The sequence below is a fragment of the Rhinolophus hipposideros genome, assembly GCF_964194185.1.
Source record: "Rhinolophus hipposideros genome assembly, contig: HAP1_SCAFFOLD_55, whole genome shotgun sequence".
Classification (NCBI taxonomy): Eukaryota; Metazoa; Chordata; class Mammalia; order Chiroptera; family Rhinolophidae; genus Rhinolophus; species Rhinolophus hipposideros.
Window position 1 is genome coordinate 47,082 of NW_027669331.1, and position 23,015 is coordinate 70,096.

Consider the following 23,015-nt stretch of genomic DNA (forward strand, 5'->3'; position numbering starts at 1 on the left):
AGGGATGCCAGATGAAATTAGGGGAAGAATAGACAAAGTAAGTAAAACTTCAACGGAGAGACAGCAAACATAAAAAGGACATAGAAATCGTTTAAAAAAAGTCTGAAATGAAAAATACAATATCTGAAATGAATAATTTATAGATGGAATCAGCACCACATTTGGTGAAGCAGAGGTTCAATAGTGATTTGGTAGACAAGGTAGCACAAACACCCAATCAGAACAGAAAAAAAATGAATATAAATAAAAATAAATAAATAAAACAGAAAGTGCTTTAAGGGATGTCTGGGACAATATCAGGTGTAACAACATCCGTAAGGCTATCTAAAGGAGAAGAGAGAGAGAGAGCAGGAATTGAAAACCTATTGGAATACACAATGATGGAAACCTTTCCTAACCTGGAGAAGGAGATAGACACACAAGCGTAGGAAACACAAAGAGTTCCAAACAAAATGAACCCAAACAGGTCCACACCAAAACATATCATAATTAAAATTCCAAAGGGTTAGGACATGGAGAGAATATTAAAACCATCAAGAGAAAAGTAGTTAGTCACGTACAGTGGAGATCTCATAAGACTGTCAGGTGATCTCTCAAGAGAAAATTTGCAGGTCAGAAGAGATTGGCAAGAAATATTGAAAGTGATGAAAAGCAATAATCTACAACCAAGATTACTATTACTGCATCCGGCCAGGCTCTCATTTCGAATCAAAGGAGAGGTAAAGACTTGCCAGAGAAAAAGATGATTGCATCAGCACCAACAAACCAGTATCAAGAAATGTGAAACGAGGACTTGAAAAAAGAAGTAGAAGTAGAAAGAGGAAGAGGAGGAGGAAGAGGAGGAGGAGGAGGAGGAGGAGGAGGAGGAGGAGGAGGAGAAGAAATATGAATAATAAAATGGCAATAATTACATACGTATAAAAATTACTTTAAATGTAAATAGGTTAAATGTTTCAGTCAAGACATAAGGTGGCAGAATGGATAGGACTACAAGAGCCATATATATGACATCAAACTCAAAAATTTTTGCACAGTAATAGAAACCATCAACAAAATGAAAACACGACCAGATGAATGGGAGAAGATATCCAAAACACATAAGGAACTCATAACACCACTCGTAACACCAAAAGACAATGCAATTACAAAATGAGAAGAGTACTTGAATAGACTTTTCTCCAAAGAGGTCACACAGATAGCCAAGAGACATACGAAAACATGCTCAGTGCCACTAATCATCAGAGCGATGCAAATTAAAAGCACAATGAGCTACCACCTCACACCTGTCCGAATGGCCGTCATCAATAAATCAACAAACAACCAATGTTGATGAGGATGTGAAGGGAAGCCCCGTGCACTGTTGGTGGGACTGCAAATCTGACCAGACACAATGGAAAACAATATGGAAGCTCCTCAAAAATTTGAAAACAGAACTACCAGGTGGCATAGCAATCCCACTTCTGGGTTTTTCTCCGCAGAAATCCCAAACACTGATTTGAAACATGTATGCATCTGTATGGTTATATTTACATAATTTACAATACTCCAGATAAAGAAATAACTGAAGTATCCATCGTAGTGGATAAAGAAGAAGTGGTACATATACACAACAACATACTACTTGGCTGTAAACAAAGAACAAAATCTTACCATTTGCGACAATGTGCGTGGACCTAGAGGGTATTATTCGAAGTGAAAAAAGTCAGATAGAGAAAGGCAAACACCACATGATTTCACCTATTGGTGATATGTAAAAAAAAATAAATGAACATAGAAAAAAGAAACAAACTCATAGGTGCAGAGAACTAACTGATCGTTGCTCAGAGGGAAGAGTATCGGGGAACAAACTGAAAAGGTTAAAGGGTTAAGAAGTACAAATTGGCAGTTATAAAATAGTCATGTAGATGTCAAGTACAGCACAAAGATATAGTAAATAACACTGTAATAACTAAGTATGGTGTCAGGTATACCACACTAATCAGGGTACCACTTTACACATTATAGAAATGCCTAACCACTATGCTGTACACCTGAGGCTGACATCATTGAATGTCAACTGTAACAGAAATGAAAAATTTTACATTTAAACTAAAAACTTTCTGAAATTTGATATTTTATTATGTAGTTTTTAAGAATCACTGCTTTTCACCAGAGTAAAGAAAGGATCCTGTCTTTTGCAGACACGGCTCCTTTCTTTACTTTGGTCAATGCATCATGGTCAATGGGCATAAAATCTCACGGACATGTTTTTATAGGGAGCAGCTAAGAGCATCATCAGCTTTGGAGCCAAGTGGATTTTGCATCAAAACCTGGCTACTGCAAGACATGCTGCCTAGATTGCCTTGGACTCCATTTCCTTATCTCTGAACATGAGGATTCCCTTCCTTGACAAAGCTATTCTGAGGATTAAATCAGATCATGCTTGTTACAGAATAGGTACAGAACAAGTGTTGATTTGACTATGGAGTATTTCAGCATATCAGTTAAATGAAAATCTGTGTCGCTCTTGCTTATACGGGCGCAGGGGCCCACGCATCAAAAACCATGTAATCAAACACGCCATTAAAACACTAAACTTGAAAAAAAAAAGAATCTCTGCTTTTCAAATTGGTTATTATTTTATACAAAACATATACTCTTCAATTAGATAAAGACATTTAAAATATTCACAATGCAATGATTTAGAACATAGTGGAATCCCTTTGTAATATGGGTTTTGAGATAGACAACATGAATTCTAAACTTTCAAAACTTCTACTATTATTTTAAGTCTAAATGATGAACCTGGTATATGGGAAACTAATATAAAATAATATGGAATGTCCACGGGATGTAAGTGAAAAAATAATGGAGAAAACACTCCCTCCTAACAAGTATACCCTACCAACATACAAAGCGTAAAAAAATAAAACTATATGTCATATGCTATATAGTTTTAAAACTGAAAGGTATCAGGAAGAATTCATGACTGTTACAATGAGTACCTGATCCATTAAAGATTTCATTTCGGGACGAGTATGATAAAAGTCAGGCTGGTATAACGTAAAAGTCACATTAAGAATCCTTACCTTTAACCAAATTGCATATCTCCGTCACTGTGGGAAAACTCCCTATAGAATTTTACTATCACTATACATTTCCCAGACCCTTCTTCTTTCAGCTCCCAACTTCGATACTTACTAAAGTTAAAAGAACAACAACAAAACAACGAAGCATCAAATGGTCATATGTTATCAAATGGTTCACCTTGACCAATTTTCCATAACAAACATAAAACAATGATAGGTGGAGCACTACTAAATTTTACAACTCGGCGCTACACAAAACTATATTAAGAGCACAACAGTTAATTTCACACAGGAGCCTTTTACCTTGGTACCAACATCGAAGAGTCCATCGTCTGACGTAGACCATGAATCATCACTGCCAGGTTTCCAGGAAAGACTTCCGGGGAAAGATACACAACAGACACAAGTGAGTTCATTTCTTTACAAAGGCAGCAACAACAACAACAAAAAAAGTACAATTCAGCTATCTGCATATGAAATGAAGTTTCTTGATATGATTAAAATTTAGAGGATGTTCTAGAAAAGCTATCAGTTATCTATTGCTGCCTCCACCACTCCCAACTCGTGCAATATTTAATGAAGAGACACTCTAAGTTTCCATAACAAAGAATGACAGCAAACATGTTGGCAACACCTGAGAGTACCTTGTTTTCACCAAAAGTCCTGAAGGCTGAATTGAAATTGCAATTAATAGCTGACAATAGGAACCTGAACTGGGACAAAAGCAATGACCTAAATCAAGGTAGAACGATACACTGAGCCTTCTCCACGGTCTGTCCCTGGTTCAAAGATTAATCTGTGTGGGTCAAAAACGGCAGTCTTGCTTCTTTAACATAGAAAGCAGTTACTAAACTTACCCCATTCCTTGTTTTCACTCAAAAACACTACAGTGAGGTCTCTGAAATGCATGAAATGTTTGCAACTTACATGTACAAAAGTCAAAGAACAAATATGTACGTTGTTAGCCTCCCCACTCCCAGATCACTTGTCCGCAAAGCTTCCTGGCAATCTCCAACCTTGAAAACTTCAGCCTACGAAGGCATAGACTCCTGAAACAAGGTTGGGCTCAAATGACCCACAGTAGGAGTTCTCTATTTCCCTGTTCCTGGAAAACAAGCTAAATGGAGCCTCAGTCATCCACTCCCAACAGAGGCATGTTACCACCTATCCAACTCCATTACTGGTTTCACAATCAGTCCTCCCTCTGCCCAACCCTCCATCTCCATGGGAAGGACATCAGCGCGTTGGGCAAAGAGGTAGAGGTGACTAGACACCTGCCGTGGGCCATAGATCTATGTAGTTCAGCAATCTCCAGTGCCTTTGGACTCAAGGGGACCCCCTCTGTAATTTCGGGTGCAGGTGGATGATACCACATTCCTACTTGCTATAAAGAGAATGTTTCCAGAGGCTCAAAGGTTTAATATGTTTTCATACAAACCTTAAATTTTGCTGGTTCCTCCAATTCAACAAACAAAACAGCAGCAACCTGTTCAGGCAGGACGCCCTTGAGCCCCTTATTTTAATCTGCTTTTTTAGACAACTACCAACATCCTGTGTCCTTCCTTCCTGTAATTTCTCTTTACCTTGTCATACCCTCCCATTCTGATCTCTTTTCCCTCATCTGATCTCTATCTAATCTCTGCTCTAAGAGCCTTATTCCTATCCCAACCTGTGTTGTTCCTCTTGAAATGTAGATTCCCCTGCTAATTCCATTCTTAGCCTCTTCCATTGCATTCACTAGAGCTTTCCATAATTAAAACACTCACCCAAAGGATGATAAAGAAGGAAGTGTACTGGGCTTAGAAACCTATACTAATCTCATTTCATCACTCACTGTACTCAAAGAAGTCACTTCAATCTCTTACAGTTCAAACTCCTCATGTGATCAACCACTTGACCAAAACATTAATGGCAGCATGAAGTACTAGGGGGTGTTTTGAATAATTAATTGATAACATTCATTCAACACCTGGAATTCTATGTACTTTTGATTCTGTCAAGAAAAATGGAGAATACTTAGCTGGCAGAAGTGGAAAAAAATAACACAACAACAGCAACAAAACTACCCCGAGTAAAGCAGAGAAAAAGGTAAAAAATCAAGAAAAGTCATGGAAGAAGGAAGAAAGACTCTGGAAAAAGAGAAAAAACTTCCTAGAACAAGGTAAAGGTATTAGCCAGAAGGAAAACACAGTCTGAGGAGTCAGTAAGTAGAGAAGTCAATTAGAAATATCCTCTCAATTTGTGCTGAATTAGCACAACAGTCTATACATAGATGATCTTCACTTACAGAACAACAATTCGTCCCAAGAAGGGTACATCGCATTATACCTGAAAACATTTATCTGATTAGGTCTTGCTTATGTACAACCTGTGGTTCTGTGGCCACAGCGAACTGACATCTGCCCTCAACACTGATGGTGAAAACAAGGTTCTCGTGACTGCTGCAATTGTCAAGTACATTAAGACAAAAGCTTGGGCTAACTGGGCTTGATAGGAAACTTCTAAATCAGCATTAAGGCATCACTAAACGGGACTCTCTGAGGCCACCTGACGTGCACCTGAATCTTGAATCCAGACCTGTCCAGGCACTTCTCAGTACAGGCTGAGGGACAAGAGAACGGACTTGGGAAGCCAAGCAGGCTGAAGGTCACATCACGGGTCAGCCACTTGGTAACTATGGAACCAAGTGTCAATTAATCCACCTCCTGGAACCACACTCCTCTAATGAATAAAAACGGCCGAACAGCACAGCTACTTTGCAAATCTACTGTGCCGACGACCTGGGATAACCAATGTTAGGCACATAGTATAGGGTCTAGCCCAGAGCAGAACACTCATTAAAGCTTACTGGCTTCTCTCCGCAGTCTCTTAGTTAACATGCAATTTTAGAAATCCATAAAATCCTACCTGCTTGCAGGGTCGCATTGAGAACACTCATCCACTGTTAAAAGAAAAAAAATTCAAATACATTGTAAATACACAATAGAAAAACACAGAACTTTGAAAGCGTCAGATTCAAGTGATGTAAAAATATTTGTTTGGGAACACCCCTGAAGACTATAGTAGAGTGAATGTTACTGATACAACTGGTGGGCAATTAATACATGAAGAACTTTTACTTCCTCTGCTGTATATCTGTGTGTGTGTGTGTGTGTGTATATTTATATTTATATATTTATATACATACACATATACACAGATATATATATATATATATATATATATATATATACACATATATACATATGTACCTATATATGTGTGCATGTATGCATATATACTCCCCAGGGTACGTGAAATACTAGTCTAAATGGATTCACCCTTTCTCCTTATTCCCTTTCTTATTTCCTTATGTTACTCTGATTGAGGAAGAATGCCAATGTCTTGCTAAAACTTATTCCATTTGGCTGTGAGTTGCGTAAACATAAAGCAGATTTTGCTACAAAATGACTATAGGAAATTCATAACTACGATCAACCTACACAGAGGTGGGCTAGGGTTGAACTCTTTCTGTTTTTTTTATTTCCTTCTTTGCTTTCTCTGTTTTCTTGTAGCTGTGATTCACACAATTCATGGAGGGAAGAATTATGTAAGAGGAACACACCTACAACCTGCGTCTTTCGTTTGTCTATTACGGGCATCTGTCCAAACTCTGTGGGTGCTGACAGAGGTCTCATTGAGTGTGTGGCAAATGGCCTTTTATCACCAAATTTCGAATCCCCGGATATTTGACAAGTTCCATGATTGAAAGTCAAAGAAGTAGAATCCCAGCTGGAAAAATCTGAAAATAAAATTTTCGTTTATGAGGAGGTAAAAATAACACAAAGTTGACCATATTGTAAAACTTCCTTCTTCAGAGAAGCAGTCCCACGTCCTCCTTTCTCCCAAACACTCTACTCCTTCAGAGCTCATTTTATTTTAGGTGTCCTATACTTGCCATTCACGTAAGTTAAGTTGAATTAACTATTGTCACTCAGCAATTTCTGTTATATAATGTGGTTCCAATTAAAGCTTTTCTTCTTATTACTTAACATGGTGCTGTGTGTGACATTTTTTGTCATTATCAAAAGTTATGTCTAACCGCTTATCTTAATTTTAAATATGTGTGACAAACATGGATTTAAAAAACTTTCATTGAATGGTACAATTCCAAATAAGAAACTACTTATTACAAGAAAATGGTCTTTTCTAAATACCCCAATATCTTCAGAATTCATTTTTAAGCCTTAGATAAACAGATATTCACATGACAAATTACAGTCCTGGGCGACCTTATTGTTTACAAGGAAAAATGGGATCAAACGAGGTCCCCATGAGCTCCAAAGAGTACAGGGTACCATGAGACAGAAAATGAATATATAACAAAAGTATTTTCCTTTTGTTTTTTTAAACAATATTCTCAGCTTAAAACTTTTTAAGACAAGTGAAAGAAAAACACAATTGTAGAAGTGAAGCTTTAAAGCCTCTTTTATCACTTCACATCCAGGAAGCCCGTACATCATTTAAAACGGTGGTTTCCAATGTCATGTGAGAATCCGTGAAGTCCCAAGGTCTGTCAGTCGAGGGGCCCGAAAAGGTCAAAGCTATTTTCACAGAAAGACTGAATGTCATTTGCCATTTTCACTCTCATTCTCTTCTAAGTGTACAGTAGAGCTTTCCACAGCCGTGATATCACAGCTCTGATGGTGACATCATAGCTCTATGGTTACTGGGTCGTAGCTCCAATGGCTCACGGAATGCATGACTGTGTGTGCTCCTATTTTAAATTGTTCAGTTTTTATTTCCAATATTGTAACTATCTATGGAGACTACCGACTTAAAAATATTCTTTGGAATTCTCAATAATTTTTAATAGCATAAAAGCATCCCAAGGCACAAAAGCTTCAGAATTGTTATTTTCAAAGATTGTGTCTACCAAATATTCATTACCATTAATTACTTCTCCCATTTTTAATAATCGAAGACACCATAGGCGCACGTACACACATAGCCAGTGTCTGCTCAGCAGAACATCTGGTTTTAAGACCATCAGTGTTACAACACTAAGAGGAAGTAAAGTTAAAAAGAATTGTCATGGTAGCAACTGGAGATTACTTGGGTAAATGTTAAAATTCAAATGACCATTTGAAAACGCTGGAAAAATCTTCCAGTGTGATCATTGGTAACCCGTATTAAGTACAGGGATTCCAAACTGGGACATTTAGGGTATCGAACAAACGGAGAACTATCTTAGTGAAGTCACCGTTTTAAAATCTCATTTTCTTATTCCTGTGAATACCTTTTCATCAAACACCGATACTAACAATGACATCACGTTATTTATGTCAAATCCTTCCATTAAATTTGTAACAAAAAAAAAGGAATGAGGAAGAGAAGACTGCAAGCATGTCACATGTCCTTGCGTACTCCTTCCCAAAATTAAATTGGTATTACAAAGTGTACCTGGTCTGAAGGGTTGCACATCGTCCATTCCTATAGGTTTGTACGGAACAGGATCTTCCACTTCAATGCTCGGCTGAAGGGGTTAGGAAACAACATGATTAGTAACTAATGGACACTTCATGCAATCTCTAGTTAACAATTCAGGATAACAATATTAATGTTATAATCTCCAAGAAAAGGACTTTTTGAAAAATATGTATTTAAGCAAATATTAGTTTGGTACAAGTGATAGTGCAGTTTGTGCAATTTTTTTTAAACGTTGTAAACCGCAATTACTCTTGCACCGAACTAATACCTTGAAAAGTGTATTTCCTATAACTTGAAATATTTCTAATGATACATTCTTTTTGTTTGTTTGTTTTTTTAGTGTTAAAACAAGATACTTGCTTGACATGGTAAGAAACCTTGGTGTATGTCCTGTTGAGTGTAAACAGAACATTTTAGAACCTACTTCATCTAGGTCAACAAGAGCTTGGAAAAACCAAACTCTTATTTGATAAAAATTTTGATAGGAAAAATGATTAAATAGAATGACAAAGTTGTAAGAAAAGCTTTTTGTTAAATTATATTTAAATAAACAATAGGAAAAACATTATATATAGTTATGCAACTTTTCAAAAAAGTTTAATAAATTCTAATCAGGAAAAGATAAGAACATTTATTTACTAACCATCTCAAATATACCGGGCATCTGCCATGCACAGTTTATTTCTTTTCCACACAAACAACAAATATAAAAATGGTTTGATGCTGGTTAGCCCTCTTCCTGCTTCCTGACCATTCCAAGACACTAGAATAAAATGATGAACCCACACGATCCATTGCTGTCCCTGCCCAGCAGGTTTCGCTCCTAGACCTTCAAATGACTGGCTCCTTCTCATGCTTCACGTGGCAGTATCCCACACAGACATTTACTTCAGGTCAAAACACTGAGCTCACACCAACAGAGCCTCAAGTACCGAAACACTACACATCAACAGGGTATCGCCTATCACAGTCTCCTGAAGTTTAGCATCCCCCAGATTAGAAATCCACATGCCCCTTCTAACTTTTCCACTCTATTCTTGACACTACTGCCATTTGATTGTCCTTCAGGTTTACAAAAAGTGTCCCCACCATTTGGTAAGTCACTACCGCCCACTGTGATCATTGATTTTACATTTCTATAGCTCCCTTTACACTTCGCAAAGTGTTTTCACATTTGTTACCACATTAGTTCATTTCACACCCTGAAAGGTAGGCATAAGTACCTTTATGATGAATGAGGTCACTGACATCCAACAGATTAAAAAGAAGTTTCCCCCAGATCCCACAGCTAGTAAGTGACCTATCCAGGGTTCTAGTGTGTTCTTATCTTCAAACACAGTGTCTACACCAGTAGGCAGCAGTTGCCTATATCAGAAGATCACACTCCTCCTCTCTCTTTTCACAGCTGTCATCTCACATTGGCTCATCATTACTTTGTACTTCTATTACTACAAGCATGGTTGCCATCAAGATACTCAATGCATGCTATTTTAACTGAACAGGGCAGTTGTTGTGTATTAAAGCAGCACTCGGCCGATTGTTGTTAGTATGATCCTACATAGTATTACTATTAACAATGCTCTTCCTTCCCTGGAAAAGTTCCTTGCAGATCTATTGCAGAATACAAATACAATAATACTTGCATATAGCAGGCATTATCTTTTCAAGTTCCAAGGTATAAAAAACCCTAAATTCCAAATTCTTTCTTTCTGAATCTCATTAGGACATTTACACAACCATAAAAACCACAGAATCATGCATTTGGACATACTTCAAGCTGGAATAATGCTTTAGCTTTTAGGTGAACTTAACTTCAGAACCCAACTGATTCCTTATGACTTGGAAGCCTTCTTGTTTTATACTATTCTACACCGACCGCCTTAAGTGAACCTTGCAAGTTAGCAGAATTGTACTACGCTGTCTCATTATATTAAGCACATATGTATTTTATTAATTATAGGCTAAACCATAAGAAAATAATTTAGGTGGGGAAATGCAGAGGTGAGAAAGTATAGTCAAAGCATACCTTTTACGTTTTAACATCACTGAATGGTGATATTTAAAATAATAATGATAAAAAATGACAGTACCTCAGAATCCCAACATGATTTCACAGCTCCTTTTCCGAATCTTAATGCTGATATTTTAACTATAAAATGTAGTCACAGAACATTAATATGAACATATATCACTACGAATTTTAAATACACATTCAAAAATATTTCCATAAAAGTAATAGCAGAAAAGAATTTCGGGGGGCCGAAGCATTTGCAAGAAGAAGCAGTTGTTAGTAGTGGGGATACTTTTGCAAAAAAGATAGGAAGAAATGCTTATAAGAAATGAAAATCACAGTTGGATCTACACGTGTTAGATTTGTGTATAGCAGCACTTAAGCTAGAAAGAATTCATAGATAGTCACTAAATTATCACTTGTATTATTTTGGTATGCTCCATCAACACAAGTCAAGATATCAGTTTTTGTTTGCTCTTGTGGAGCACTTTCAATAATATCCACACCATTTTCTCTTTTTCCAGTTGCCGGCTTGGTTGCTTCTTTCTATTAAAAAAAAGAAAAGAAAAACCCAACTTCAGCAAACATCATATTCATTTACTCGTTCACTCGCTCACTCAGTCCTTCTGTCAGTAAGACAACAAACCGCTATCGTAGCCATCGAATCATAGGCATAGACCCAGGGGAAGCTGGAAATAGAAATGAAAGATTTTGTCCTATATTCTAGTAGGGGTCGATATATTACAATTCGTGAAAACAATCAGAAAGGAAAGTACCACTCTCCAGTTCTACACCTCAGATGAAGAAAGTAGAGTACGGGCACAAAAGAAACAACAATCAGTTGTACCAGATGCTGCAAAAATAGGGCAGCATCTTGAAAGACATACGAGGTACTGAGGGAAACCATGAAGGAGAGTCCAGAAAGGGCAGCGGGCGCAAAAGCCTGCGTATAAAATAACATATTGTAGGTGAGGGCAGAAGAAGAATGGGGTTAGCCTGGAACTCTGAGAAAGGGATGGAGAGACAACTGCAGAATCAGAACCAAATCAAAGAAGGCGCATGTCATGCTAGCAGATGAATTCTACACTCACGTAATGGGGAGTCACTCAGGAAGCAGAGGTGTTGCATCATCACAATTCTAGTTTACAACAGCCACTCGGGCTGCAATTTATGATATTGAGGACTTCCGTTTCTTTCTAGGATCCTATCCATCAGCCTGTCTTGCTTCACAACATAGCGCCTCGCAGGTGCCTACAAACTCACAAACGCAGCTATCCATAGCAGGTCACTTTGTAGCTTCCCCTAGGTGGCTCCCGGTTGGGCACAAGCAGCAGCTGACCTGGGCCTGCCCCACAGCCCCTCCCAAGAGGCCCCAAATCCAACACACCTTGGACCAGCTTCAAGTGACACCAGAACATCACCAAATTAGCTTCACAAATGACACGCCCAAGCCATGGACTGAGCAGACACCGGAGCCCTGCTACAGCCGATCTCACTCTGTGGGGTCAGCCCACACACAAAGGTTCATCTACTGTAGTCACAGCCAGTCGTCCTGAGGGTCAATTCCACACCCAGATGTGCCAACAGCAATAAGGCTCAAGTACAACAGGAGGGCACACACCACCCACACGAGCTTCTGGAGCACCCGGCTCAGGTGACCGGGGAGACTGTACCACTGGGCCCCATGCGACACCTGGTATGTAAGGCAATACTGTCAAGATGAGGAGAATTAGCAATCTACAGAATACAGAGAAACAACAATAAAGATGCAGTGAAAAAAGAAGACAGAAAGAAACATTTCTCTAACGAAAGACCAGGAAAAAACTCTAGAGAAAGAACTAAACACAAGAACTAATGGACACAAGCTATCTACCAGACACAGAGTTCAAAATACTACTTCTAAGGACGCTCAGTGAACTTTGGGGAAAAATAGATAAACGTTGTAACACTTCAACCGAGACAGCAAACATAAAAAATGGACATGGAAATCATTAACAAAACTCAACTATGAAAAATACAACATCTGAAAAGAGTAATTAATAGATGGAATCGGCACCAGATTTGGTTGAGGCAGACGTTCAAATCAGTGATTTGGAAGACAAGATAGCAGAAAACACACAATCAGAACAGAAGAAAAAGATATGAAAAATGATTATGAGTAAAAAAAAAAGAGAGAGAGAATACTTTAAGGGACTTCTGGGACAAGATAAAGTGTAACAGAACTCGTAGGGCTATCAAAAGGAGAAGAGAGAGACAGAAAGGAATTGAAAACCTATTTGAGTAAATAATGACGGAAATCTTCCCTAACGTGTTGAAGGAAACACAAGTGTAGGAAACACAGAGAGTTCCAAACAAAATAAAGTCAAACAGGCCCACACCAAGACATACCAGAATTAAAACGCCAAAAGGTAAAGACACAGAGAGAATATTAAAACCAGCAAGAGAAAAGCAGTTAGTTATATACAAGGGAGCTCGCATAAGACTGTCAGGTGATCTCTCAAAAGTAAATCTGAAGGCCAGAGGAATGGGCAAGAAATATAGAAATGTGATGAAACGCAATAATTTACAACCAAGAGCACTGTATCCGGCAAGGCTCTCATTTAGAATCAAACGAGAGGTAAAGAGCTTGCCAGAGAAAAAGGAGGTGATGCAGTTCAGCCCCAGGAAACCACTATTACAAGAAATGTAAAACCACGACTAGAAAAAAAAGGAGGAGGAGAAGTAGGAGGAGGAGGAGGAAGAGAAGGAGGAGAAGACGGAAAAAGAGCAGGAGGAAGAGCAGGAGGAGGAGAAGAAAAGTGAATAATAAAATGCCAATAACTATGTACCTACAAATAATTACTTTAAATGTAAATAGATTAAATGCTCCAGAAAGGACATAAGGTAGCTGAATGGTTAAGAATGCAAGACCCATATACACGACAATCAAACTACAAAATTTCTGCACAGCAAAGGAAACCAACAACAACATGAAGTCACGAGCGGGTGAATGGAGAAGATATTTGCCAATGATATATTTGATAAAGGGTTGACATCCAAAACATATAAGGAACTCATAAACCTTAACACCAAAAGACAAACAATGCGATTACAAAATGAGAAGAGTACCTGAATAGACTTTTCTCCAAAGAGGTCACACAGATAGCCAAGAAACATACGAAAACATGCTCCGTGTCACTAATCATCAGAGCAATGCAAATTAAAAACACAATGAGCTACCACCTCACAACTGTCAGAATGGCCATCATCCATGAATCAACAAGCAACAAGTGTTGTTGAGGATGTGAAGAAAAGAGTCCTTGTGCACTGTTGGTGAGACTGCAAATCCAAGCAGACAATGGAAAACAATATGGAAGTTCCTCAAAAATTTAGAAATAGAAGTACCATGTGGCACAGCAGTCCCTCTTCTGGGTTTTCCTCCACAGAAACACAAAACACTAATTTGAAAAGCAATATGCATTTCTATGGTTGTTGCCGCATTATTTTCAATAGTCCAGATAAGAAAGTAACCAAAGGATCCATCATCTTGGATAAAGAAGAAGTGGGACATATATATAACAAAATACTACTTGTCTGTAATAAACAATAAGTACTTATCGTTTGTGACATGTGTGGGCCTAGAGGGTATTATTCTAAGTGATAAAAGTCAGATAGAGAAAGACAAATACCACCTGATTTCACGTATTGGTGATATGCAAAAAATAAAAAATAAATGAACATAGAAAAGAGAAACAAACTTATAGATGCAGAGAACTAACTGATCGTTGCCCGGTTCGAGAATTGTTGGGGGAATGCTTGAAATGGAAAAAGGATTAAGAAGTACAAAGTGGCAGTTATAAAATAGTCATGAAGATGTCAAGCACAGCACAGAGAATACAGTAAATAACATTGTAATAACTAAGTACGGTGTCAGGGATACCACACTAATCGGGGTACCAGTTTACACATTATATAAATGCCTACCCACTATGCTGTATACTTGAGGCTGACATCATGGAATGTCAACTATAACAGAAATGAAAAATTTTACATTTAAGAAGCGAAACTAAAAACCTTCTGAAATTTGACATTTTAGTATATGGTTTAAGAACCTCTGCTTCTAAAATTAGTTATTATTTTAAGCAAAACATGTACTCTTCAATTAGATGAAGACAGTTAAATATATTCATAATGTAATGATTGAGGACATAGTGGAATCCCTTTGTAATATGGGTTTTGAGATAGAGAACTTGAGTTCTAAATTTTCAAAGTTTCTATTATTTTAGTCTAAATGATGAACCCAGAATACCTGAAACTAATATAAAATAATATTGAATGTCAACTGAATATAACTTAAAAAAAGAAAAAAAAAACATAGAGAAAACACTCACGCCTACCAACTATGTGATACCAAAATACAAAGTGTAATAAAATAAAAACTATATATTACATGCTACATAGTTTTAAAAACTGAAATGTATCAGGAAGATTTCATGACTATTACAATAAGTAAATGAATCCATTACAGATTTCACGTAGGCACGAGTATTATAAAAGACCCACTGATGTAATGTAAAAGTCACATTAAGATTCCTTACCCTTAACCAAATTGCATAGCTCCATCACTGTGGGAAACCTCCCAATAAAATTTAACTATCACTATGTATTTCCCAGCCCCTTCTTTTTTTCAGTCACCATGTTCAATACTTCCTAAAGTTAAGGGGAAAAAAGAAAGAGTGATGTCGTGAAAATGGCAGTGTGAGGTGTGCCTCTTGAAATCTTCCCTGGAATTTACAACAAGTTGAACAACTATCACTCCACAAAGGACTCCCTGTGCAGCAGACCGGCTAGACTAAGGGGCGTACTACTGCAATAGCCTACAGGTGGACAAATTGCTCGAGCGGTGGAGGAGAGAAGGGAGAAGTGCGGAGACGGGGCCATGCAGGCTCAGGACCCAGACCTAGCTTAGTGCTCCGAGCTCCCTGAGTCCCGGAACTAGTACAGCTACAGAAGAGGAAAGAACTCGTGCTACTAGGGCTCCGCTTATGGCCCACAGGGCTGAGAGGACAGCATATAACACAGCTGAACCCAACGTTAATGGCAGAGACCTCAGAGCAAAGACTGAGGGAAGAAGGATGAAAACAGTGGTAAGCCCTCACTGCAGAGTAAAGAATGGAAGACTCAGACACTGAGACTAGCTGCCCCCTCCCAACCCTCCCAGAGCTCGACCCGCCCCCACCTGCCCAGTGCTAGAAGCAGAACAGTAGCAGTGTCAGATCAAAAGAACAGAATATTTGCAGTTCTGAGAACTGTGGTCTGCAGTCAAGGACTCACAGCCCAAGTACTTCCAGCAAAGAGGAGGGAGCTGTGGAAGCAGGACCCGCTGAGGTGGTTGTCACCACCATTGCTCTGGGCCATCTCTCACAACCCACCGGTGCCACCCCTGTCCCCACCTATCTGGGTGGACCCCTGCAGGAATAAACAGAACTGCTGAAATGCAGGGGCTCTGAATCTGGTGCAGGAAGAGCTTTGGAACTTCAGAAGTTCTCCGCATTTCCCCACGGAGGCAGGGCCTTGTGACCCCAGCGAACTGTTCACAGAGGAGACGCCCGCCTTCCAGGGAATCCCACCACTGTGTGAGAAGCCGGAATAGCGCACAGAAAACATAACACTACAGTGTGAGACAGAACAAACGGCTGCAGTCGCACAGAAAATAAAACATTATCCCAAAACCTACTGGAAAGCAAAAGAAAGACCTCTTTCTATCAACCTGTTGCACAACCCACTCCTATAGATGTCTAGGAAGAGAAATAATAAATCATCAATTGCCATGAATAGCCATGGCAACAACACAGCTCAGAAAGAAATTGAAAAGTCTCCAGAAAATAAACTTAAAGATATGGAAATATGTGACTTAAATGACAGAGAATTCAAGATTACAGTTCTGAAAAAACTCAATGAGATGCAAGAAAACACAGACAGGCAGTTTAATGAATTCAGAAACATAATCAAGAACAAAATGAGTATTTTACAAAAGAGACTGAAATTTTAAAAAAGAACCAAATAGAATTTCTGGAGATTAAGAAATCAAAAGAAATGACAAATGAAACAGCCAGTTTAGGTCGTAGAGTTGACCAGATGGAGGAAAGAATCGGTGACATCGAAGCTAGAAATCTGGAAATCACAGGGATGGAAGAAGAAAGAGACTTGAGACTTAAAAGAAATGAAAGAACTCTACAAGAACTTTCTGACTCCATCAGAAAGAGCAATATAAGAATAATGGGCATACCAGAAGGGGAAGAAAGAGAGAAGGGAACAGAGAATATATGCGAACAAGTAGTCGATAAGAACTTCCCAAACTTATGGAAAGAACTGGATCCTTAAATCCAACAAACAAATGGAACACCTAATTATCTCAACCCCAACAGGCCTTCTCCAAGGCACATTATATTGAAGCTGTCAAAAATCAATGACAAAGAAAGAATCCTCAAGGCAGCCAGGGAAAAGAAGATGGTAACCTACAAAGGAAAGCCCATTAGATTGTCATCAGATTTCTTTAGCAGAAACTCTACGAGGCAGGAGGGAGTGGAACCAAATATTCAAACTATTGAAAGAGAGAAATGATGAGCCAAGAATAATATATCCAGCAAAAACATCTTTTAGATATGAAGGAGAAATAAAGACCTTTCCAGACATACAGAAGCTGAGAGAATTTTCTAATACACGACCTACACTACAAGAAATGCTGAAGGAGGCTATTCGACCACCATCAACAGGGACAATTTGTGGCAACCAAAACATAAAAGTGGGGAGAGTAAAGGTCTGAACCGGAAAATGGGAATGGAGAAAGTAAGCATGCTGAAGAAAATGGAATACTCTAAATATCAAACTTTCTTTTACATAAACTTAATGGTAACCACTCAAAAAAAATCCAGAACTGAAATACATAATGTAATAAAAGAAGAAACAGAGGGAAAAATCATAGAATACCACCACATAGAAATAAGAGACAACAACGAAAAGGCAAAGAAACAATGGAGACACAGTCTTACCAGAAAAGAAAAGATAGAATGATAGGAAATCCTCACATATCAATAATCACCCCAAATGTAAATGGATTGAACTCACCAATAGAAAGGCACAGAGTAGCTGATTGGATCAAAAAACGAAACCCAACCATATGCTGCCTCCAAGAGGCACATCTCAGCTACAAGGACAAACATAGACTCAACGTGAAAGGATGGAAATTGACACTCCAAGCAAATGGTATCCAGAGAAAGTCAGGTGTAACCATACTGATTGATATCAGATGAAACAGACTTCAGGATAAAAAAGGTAACAAGAGACAAAGATGGACATTTCATAGTGATGAAGGGGACTATACAACAAGAAGACATAACAGTCATCAATATTTCTGCCCCCAATCAGGGAGCACCAAGATATACCAAGAAACTACTAACAGAACTAAAGGGAGAAATTGACCAAAACACAATTATACTAGGGGACTTAAATACATCATTGACAGCTATGGATAGATCATTCAAACAAAATAAATAAATAAATAGCAGCCCTAAATGACACATTAGATGAACTAGACATAATTGACATTTATAGAGCACTTCATCCTAAAACATCAGACTAAACATTCTTTTCGAGTGTACATGGAACATTCTCAAAGATAAATCATCTATTGGGACATAAAACTAGCCTCAGCAAATTTAAGAAGACTGAAATCATACCAAACATATTCTCTGATCACAAGGCTTTGAAATTGGATATCAACTGCAAAAAGAAAGCAGGAAAAACCACTAATACATAGAGATTAAACAACATACTTTTAAAGAACGACCTGGTCAAAGAAGAAATAAGAGGATAGATCAAAAGATACACAGAAGAGTGACATCATAGGAATGGCAGCAGCGAAGAGTGACATCATAGGAATGGCAGCAGCGAAGAGTGACATCATAGGAATGGCAGCACTCTTCTATGTATCTTTTGATCTATCCTCTTATTTCTTCTTTGACCAGGTCAATGGACTCTGCTCATCACACAGAAAAGGTAAGAGACTCGTTCGAGGATTACTTGAAGGTGGGCAAATTGGGCGAGCAGGGGAAGACAGAAGGGGGCGGAGTGGCGACCTCAGCCCGCATCTGCGGCTGTGGAGACACAGAGGATCCCAGGACAGAACAGAGACCACAAGAGCCAAGACATAGGCTCTTTCCCTGCATCCCACAGCTGATCTCTCCTGCCAAGAGAGCAGCATATCCAGCATTTGAGGCAGTCACCTCAGCTGAGACCTCCAGCTGGGCCCTAGGTCGGACAAAGGACATGATCAACACACCTGGGCCCCTCCGCCCACTCTCCCAATCCTACCCCTGCCTTTCCAGAGACTCACGCTGGCCCCTGAGCTGAAGAGCAGTGTCAGTTTACAGAGGAGTCAGAGCACTCAGGATCTGGGAGGACCCGGTTTGCAGCTCTGACTCAGGGAAGAGGCTGGGAAGAGTGTGACGCTACTGGGTTGGGAGAGAGAAGACTCCTCCATCTCCAGCTCTCACCTTTTCTGGCCTGCCTAGGGCAGGGCAATTACAACTGCGGAGGCACTCCCAGGGATCAGCAGTAGGCGGCAGACGCAGCTCTGGGCTTTCATCAACTCAGAAATCTCCTGCCCTCCACACACACATAGGGAAGAAGTACCCTAAGACTCAGGAGACCTGGGCACAGGGCTGGCTGTGTTACTCTCAGTGCGCATATGTGCAGGCAAGAGAGGAAAATGCACTGACTTTGTAAAAACTGACATCCAGAATTTATGGCACCACACATCTAAAACTGCCGTCCCAGGGTCACTCTGGGCACCAGGTGAGCGTCTCTGCCTGCCCAAGACGCAGAGGACTCTTTGGTACAGGAGAGGACAACCTGGAGATTACTTGGTAGGCTTAAGCAAAGACTGACGCTGCTTTTTTTGTTTTGTTTTGTTTGTGTATTTTTGATATTTTTGCCGGTGTTGAGTGTGGGTTATCAGTTGTTTTTACATGGGTGTATTTGTTTTTTCTTTGCTGTTGGTGTTGCTGTTGTGCTGGGTGATTTGCTTTGTTCTGAAATTGCTCTATACCAGGGCCCAGCTCAAGAGGCACAAGATTCAAAACACCCTGAGGCCGACTCCAGACCAAGTTAGAGTATTATCGGGTTTGACCTACAAGTGACACACCCAGAAGGAATTCTCTACAGGCACAAGAGCCCATAGGGGCCAAGCCTCATGTGAGCAGTCAACCCTCACTCAGCAGAACTACCACTGTGGGCAGAGCCAAGATTCACAACTAGGCAGCCTAGGAGTCAATCCCACCTACTGACCAGCCAAAAGCAATTAAAGATCAACTTTAACAGGACAATATACACAAAACGAGAGTCACCTTTGGTGCACACGCAGAGGAGAAGAAGGAAGTCATGCAAGTCAAATATAAAGGACGCATACTACGTAAGATAACCAATAAAAACAAAGACCCATAAGGGACCTACCTAATACATCAAAGCAAACACAGAGAGTCAGCCAGAATGGGGAAACAAAGAAACATGTCCCAAATAAAAGAACAGAAGAAACCTCCAGAATTGGAACCAAATGAAATACAGGTAACCAACCTGTCAGAGACAGAGTTCAGAACACTGATGATAAGAATACTGAAGGGGTTTAGTGACGACATAAAGAAGGATGGAGAAATCATAATGAACAACCAGTTAGAACTAAGGAATACAATAACTGAAATAAAGAACCCATTTGAAGGAATTACAGCAGGCTAGATGAAGCAGAGGATCGAATCAGCGACATGAAGACAAGTCAGCAGAGATCACCCACATGGAACAACAAAAAGAAAAAAGAGTAAAAAACAACGAAAATGGCTTAAGAGTCCTCTGGGATAACATCAAGCGCAACAACATGCGCATCACAGGAATACCAGAAGGTGAAGAAAGGAAGCAAGGGATCGAGAACATATTTGAAGTTATAATGTCTGAAAACTTCCCTAACCTGGTGAAGGAAACCGACGTATAACTCCAGGAAGTGCAGAGAGTTCCAACCAGGATAAACCCAAACAGGCCCACACCAAGACACATTACAGTTAACACAGTAAAGATTAAAGACAAAGACAGAATCCTAAAAGCAGCAAGAGAAAGATAGCAAGTTAAATACAAGGGAACTCCTGTAAGACTATCAAATGACTTTTCTACAGAAACATTGCAGGCCAGGAGGGAGGGGCAGGAGGTACTCACAATGATGAAAAACAAGGGCCTACAACCTAGATTGCTTTATCCAGCAAGGCTATCATTTAAAATTGAAGGAGAGATAAAGAGCTTCCCAGAAAAGAATAAGCTAAAGGAATTTATTACCACTAAGGCAGCATCGCAGGAAATATTAAAAGGGCTTCTGTAAACAGAAGAAAGATGAAAACAATCTAACGACAAATTTAAAAATGGCAATAACTATGTACCTATCAATAATCACTTTAAATGCAAACGGATTATATGCTCCAATCAAGAGACATAGGGTGGCTGAGTGGATAAGAAAGCAAGACCCTTGTATATGCTGTATACAAGAGACTCACCTCAGATCAAAAGACACACACAGGCTGAAAGTGACGGCTTGGAGTAAGATATTTCATGCAAACAGAAATGAGAAAAAAGCTGGAGTTGCAATACTTATATCTGACAAAATAGACTTTAAACTGAAGAATATATTAAAAGACAAAGATGGGCACTATACATAATAAAGGAATTGGTCCGACAAGAGTACATAACCCTAGTAAACATCTATGCACCCAACATAGGAGCACCTAAATATATAAAACAGATATTTACTGACATAGTGACAGAACTCAACAGTAATATTATCATAGTAGGGGACTTCAACACACCTCTGACAAGGGACAGGTATTCCAGACAGAAAATCAATATGGAAACAATGGCCTTAAATGACACATTGGACCATTTGTATTTAATCAACATTTTCAGAGAATTTCACCCCAAAGCTGCAGAATACACGTTCTTCTCAAGCACACACGGGACATTTTCCAAGGTACACCACGTGTTAGGCCAGAAAACAAGTCTTGATTAATGTAAGAAAATTGAAATCATACCAATTGTCTTCTCTGACCACAGCGCTATAAAATCAGAAATCAACTACAGGAAAAAAACTGGAAGACAGACAAATTCATGGAGCCTGAATAACATGTTACTAAATAACGAATGGATCAACAATGAGATCAAGGAAGAAATCAAAACATGTCTCGAGACAAATGAAAATCAAACCATGACAAACCAAATCTATGGGATGCAGCGAAAACAGTCCTAGGAGGGAAATTCACAGCATTGCAGGCCTACCTAAAGAAACAAAAAAATCACTAATCAACAGTTTATTTTCACACTTAAGGGATCAGGACAAAGAACAGCAAAATAACCGCAAAGGGAGTACAAAGAGGGACATAATAAAGGTCAGAGCGGAAATAAATGAAATAGAAACCAGAAAAACAATAAAAAACATCAATGAATCCAAGAGTTGTTTTTTAGACAAAATAAACAAAGTCAACAAACCTTTAGCCAGACTTATCAAAAAGAGAGAGAGAGAGGACCCAAATTAATAAAATCAGAAATGAAAGAGGAGAAGTGACAACAGACACCACAGAAATACAAAAATATTTAAGAAATTACTATCAGCATCTATATGCCAACAAATTAGACAATCTGGAAGAAATGGAAAATTTTCTAGAAGCATACATCCTTCCAAGGCTAACTCAAGAAGAAACGGAAAACCTGAATAGACTGATTACCACCAGGGAAGTTGAATCAGTAATCAACAAGTTCCCAACAAACAAAAGTGCTGGACCAGATGGCTTTACAGGTGAATTTTACAAAACATTCAAAAAAGAATTATCACCTATTCTCCTCAAGCTATTCCAAAAAATTCAGAAGGAGGGAAGGCTCCCAAAACCTTTTTACGAGGCCACTATCACTCTGATCCCCAAATCAGACAAAGACACTACAAAAAACACACAAACAAACAAAAAACTATAGGCCTGTATCTCTAAAGAACATAGATGCAAAAACCCTCAACAAAATATTACTGAACACAATTATGCAATACATTAAAAAAATCATACACTATGATCAAGGGGGATTCATTCCTGGTATGCAAGGGTGGTTCAACATCCGCAAATCAATTAACATGATACACCACATTAACAAAATAAAAAATAAAAATCATATGATCATATCAATTAGATGCAGAAAAAGCATTGGACAAAATCCAGCAGCCATTTATGATAAAAACTCTTAAGAAAATGGGAATAGAGAGACCATATCTCAACATAATAGAGACCATATATGATAAACCCACAGCTAACATCACACTCAACGGGGAAAAGCTAAAATAGTCCCCTTAAGATCAGGAACAAGGCAAGGTTTCCCACTTTCTCCACTTCTATTCAACATAGTGCTGGAACTTC

At 38.9% G+C, this 23,015-nt stretch overlaps 2 protein-coding genes across 2 annotated transcripts in view; both read right to left on the bottom strand.

The window, feature by feature from the left end:
• The window catches only part of LOC308495627 (ankyrin repeat domain-containing protein 26-like), a gene marked incomplete at its 3' end in the record, with an annotated part of 39,189 nt that extends 29,470 nt beyond the window's left edge, over nucleotides 1-9,719 (bottom strand). Inside the window, exons 1-4 of the mRNA XM_081080595.1 lie at nucleotides 8,511-9,719; nucleotides 6,673-6,849; nucleotides 5,976-6,009; nucleotides 3,372-3,444 (exon numbers count right to left, since the gene is read on the bottom strand). Coding sequence (XP_080936721.1) covers nucleotides 3,372-3,444; nucleotides 5,976-6,009; nucleotides 6,673-6,849; nucleotides 8,511-8,538 — 312 coding nt within the window. The remainder of the gene's footprint in view (nucleotides 1-3,371; nucleotides 3,445-5,975; nucleotides 6,010-6,672; nucleotides 6,850-8,510) is intronic.
• LOC308495628 (uncharacterized protein) overlaps nucleotides 8,876-23,015 on the bottom strand; it is a 45,279-nt gene continuing 31,139 nt past the window's right edge. The window contains exon 9 of the mRNA XM_081080596.1: nucleotides 8,876-11,094. Within this exon, the coding sequence (XP_080936722.1) occupies nucleotides 10,927-11,094 (168 nt within the window). The 3' untranslated portion in view covers nucleotides 8,876-10,926. The remainder of the gene's footprint in view (nucleotides 11,095-23,015) is intronic.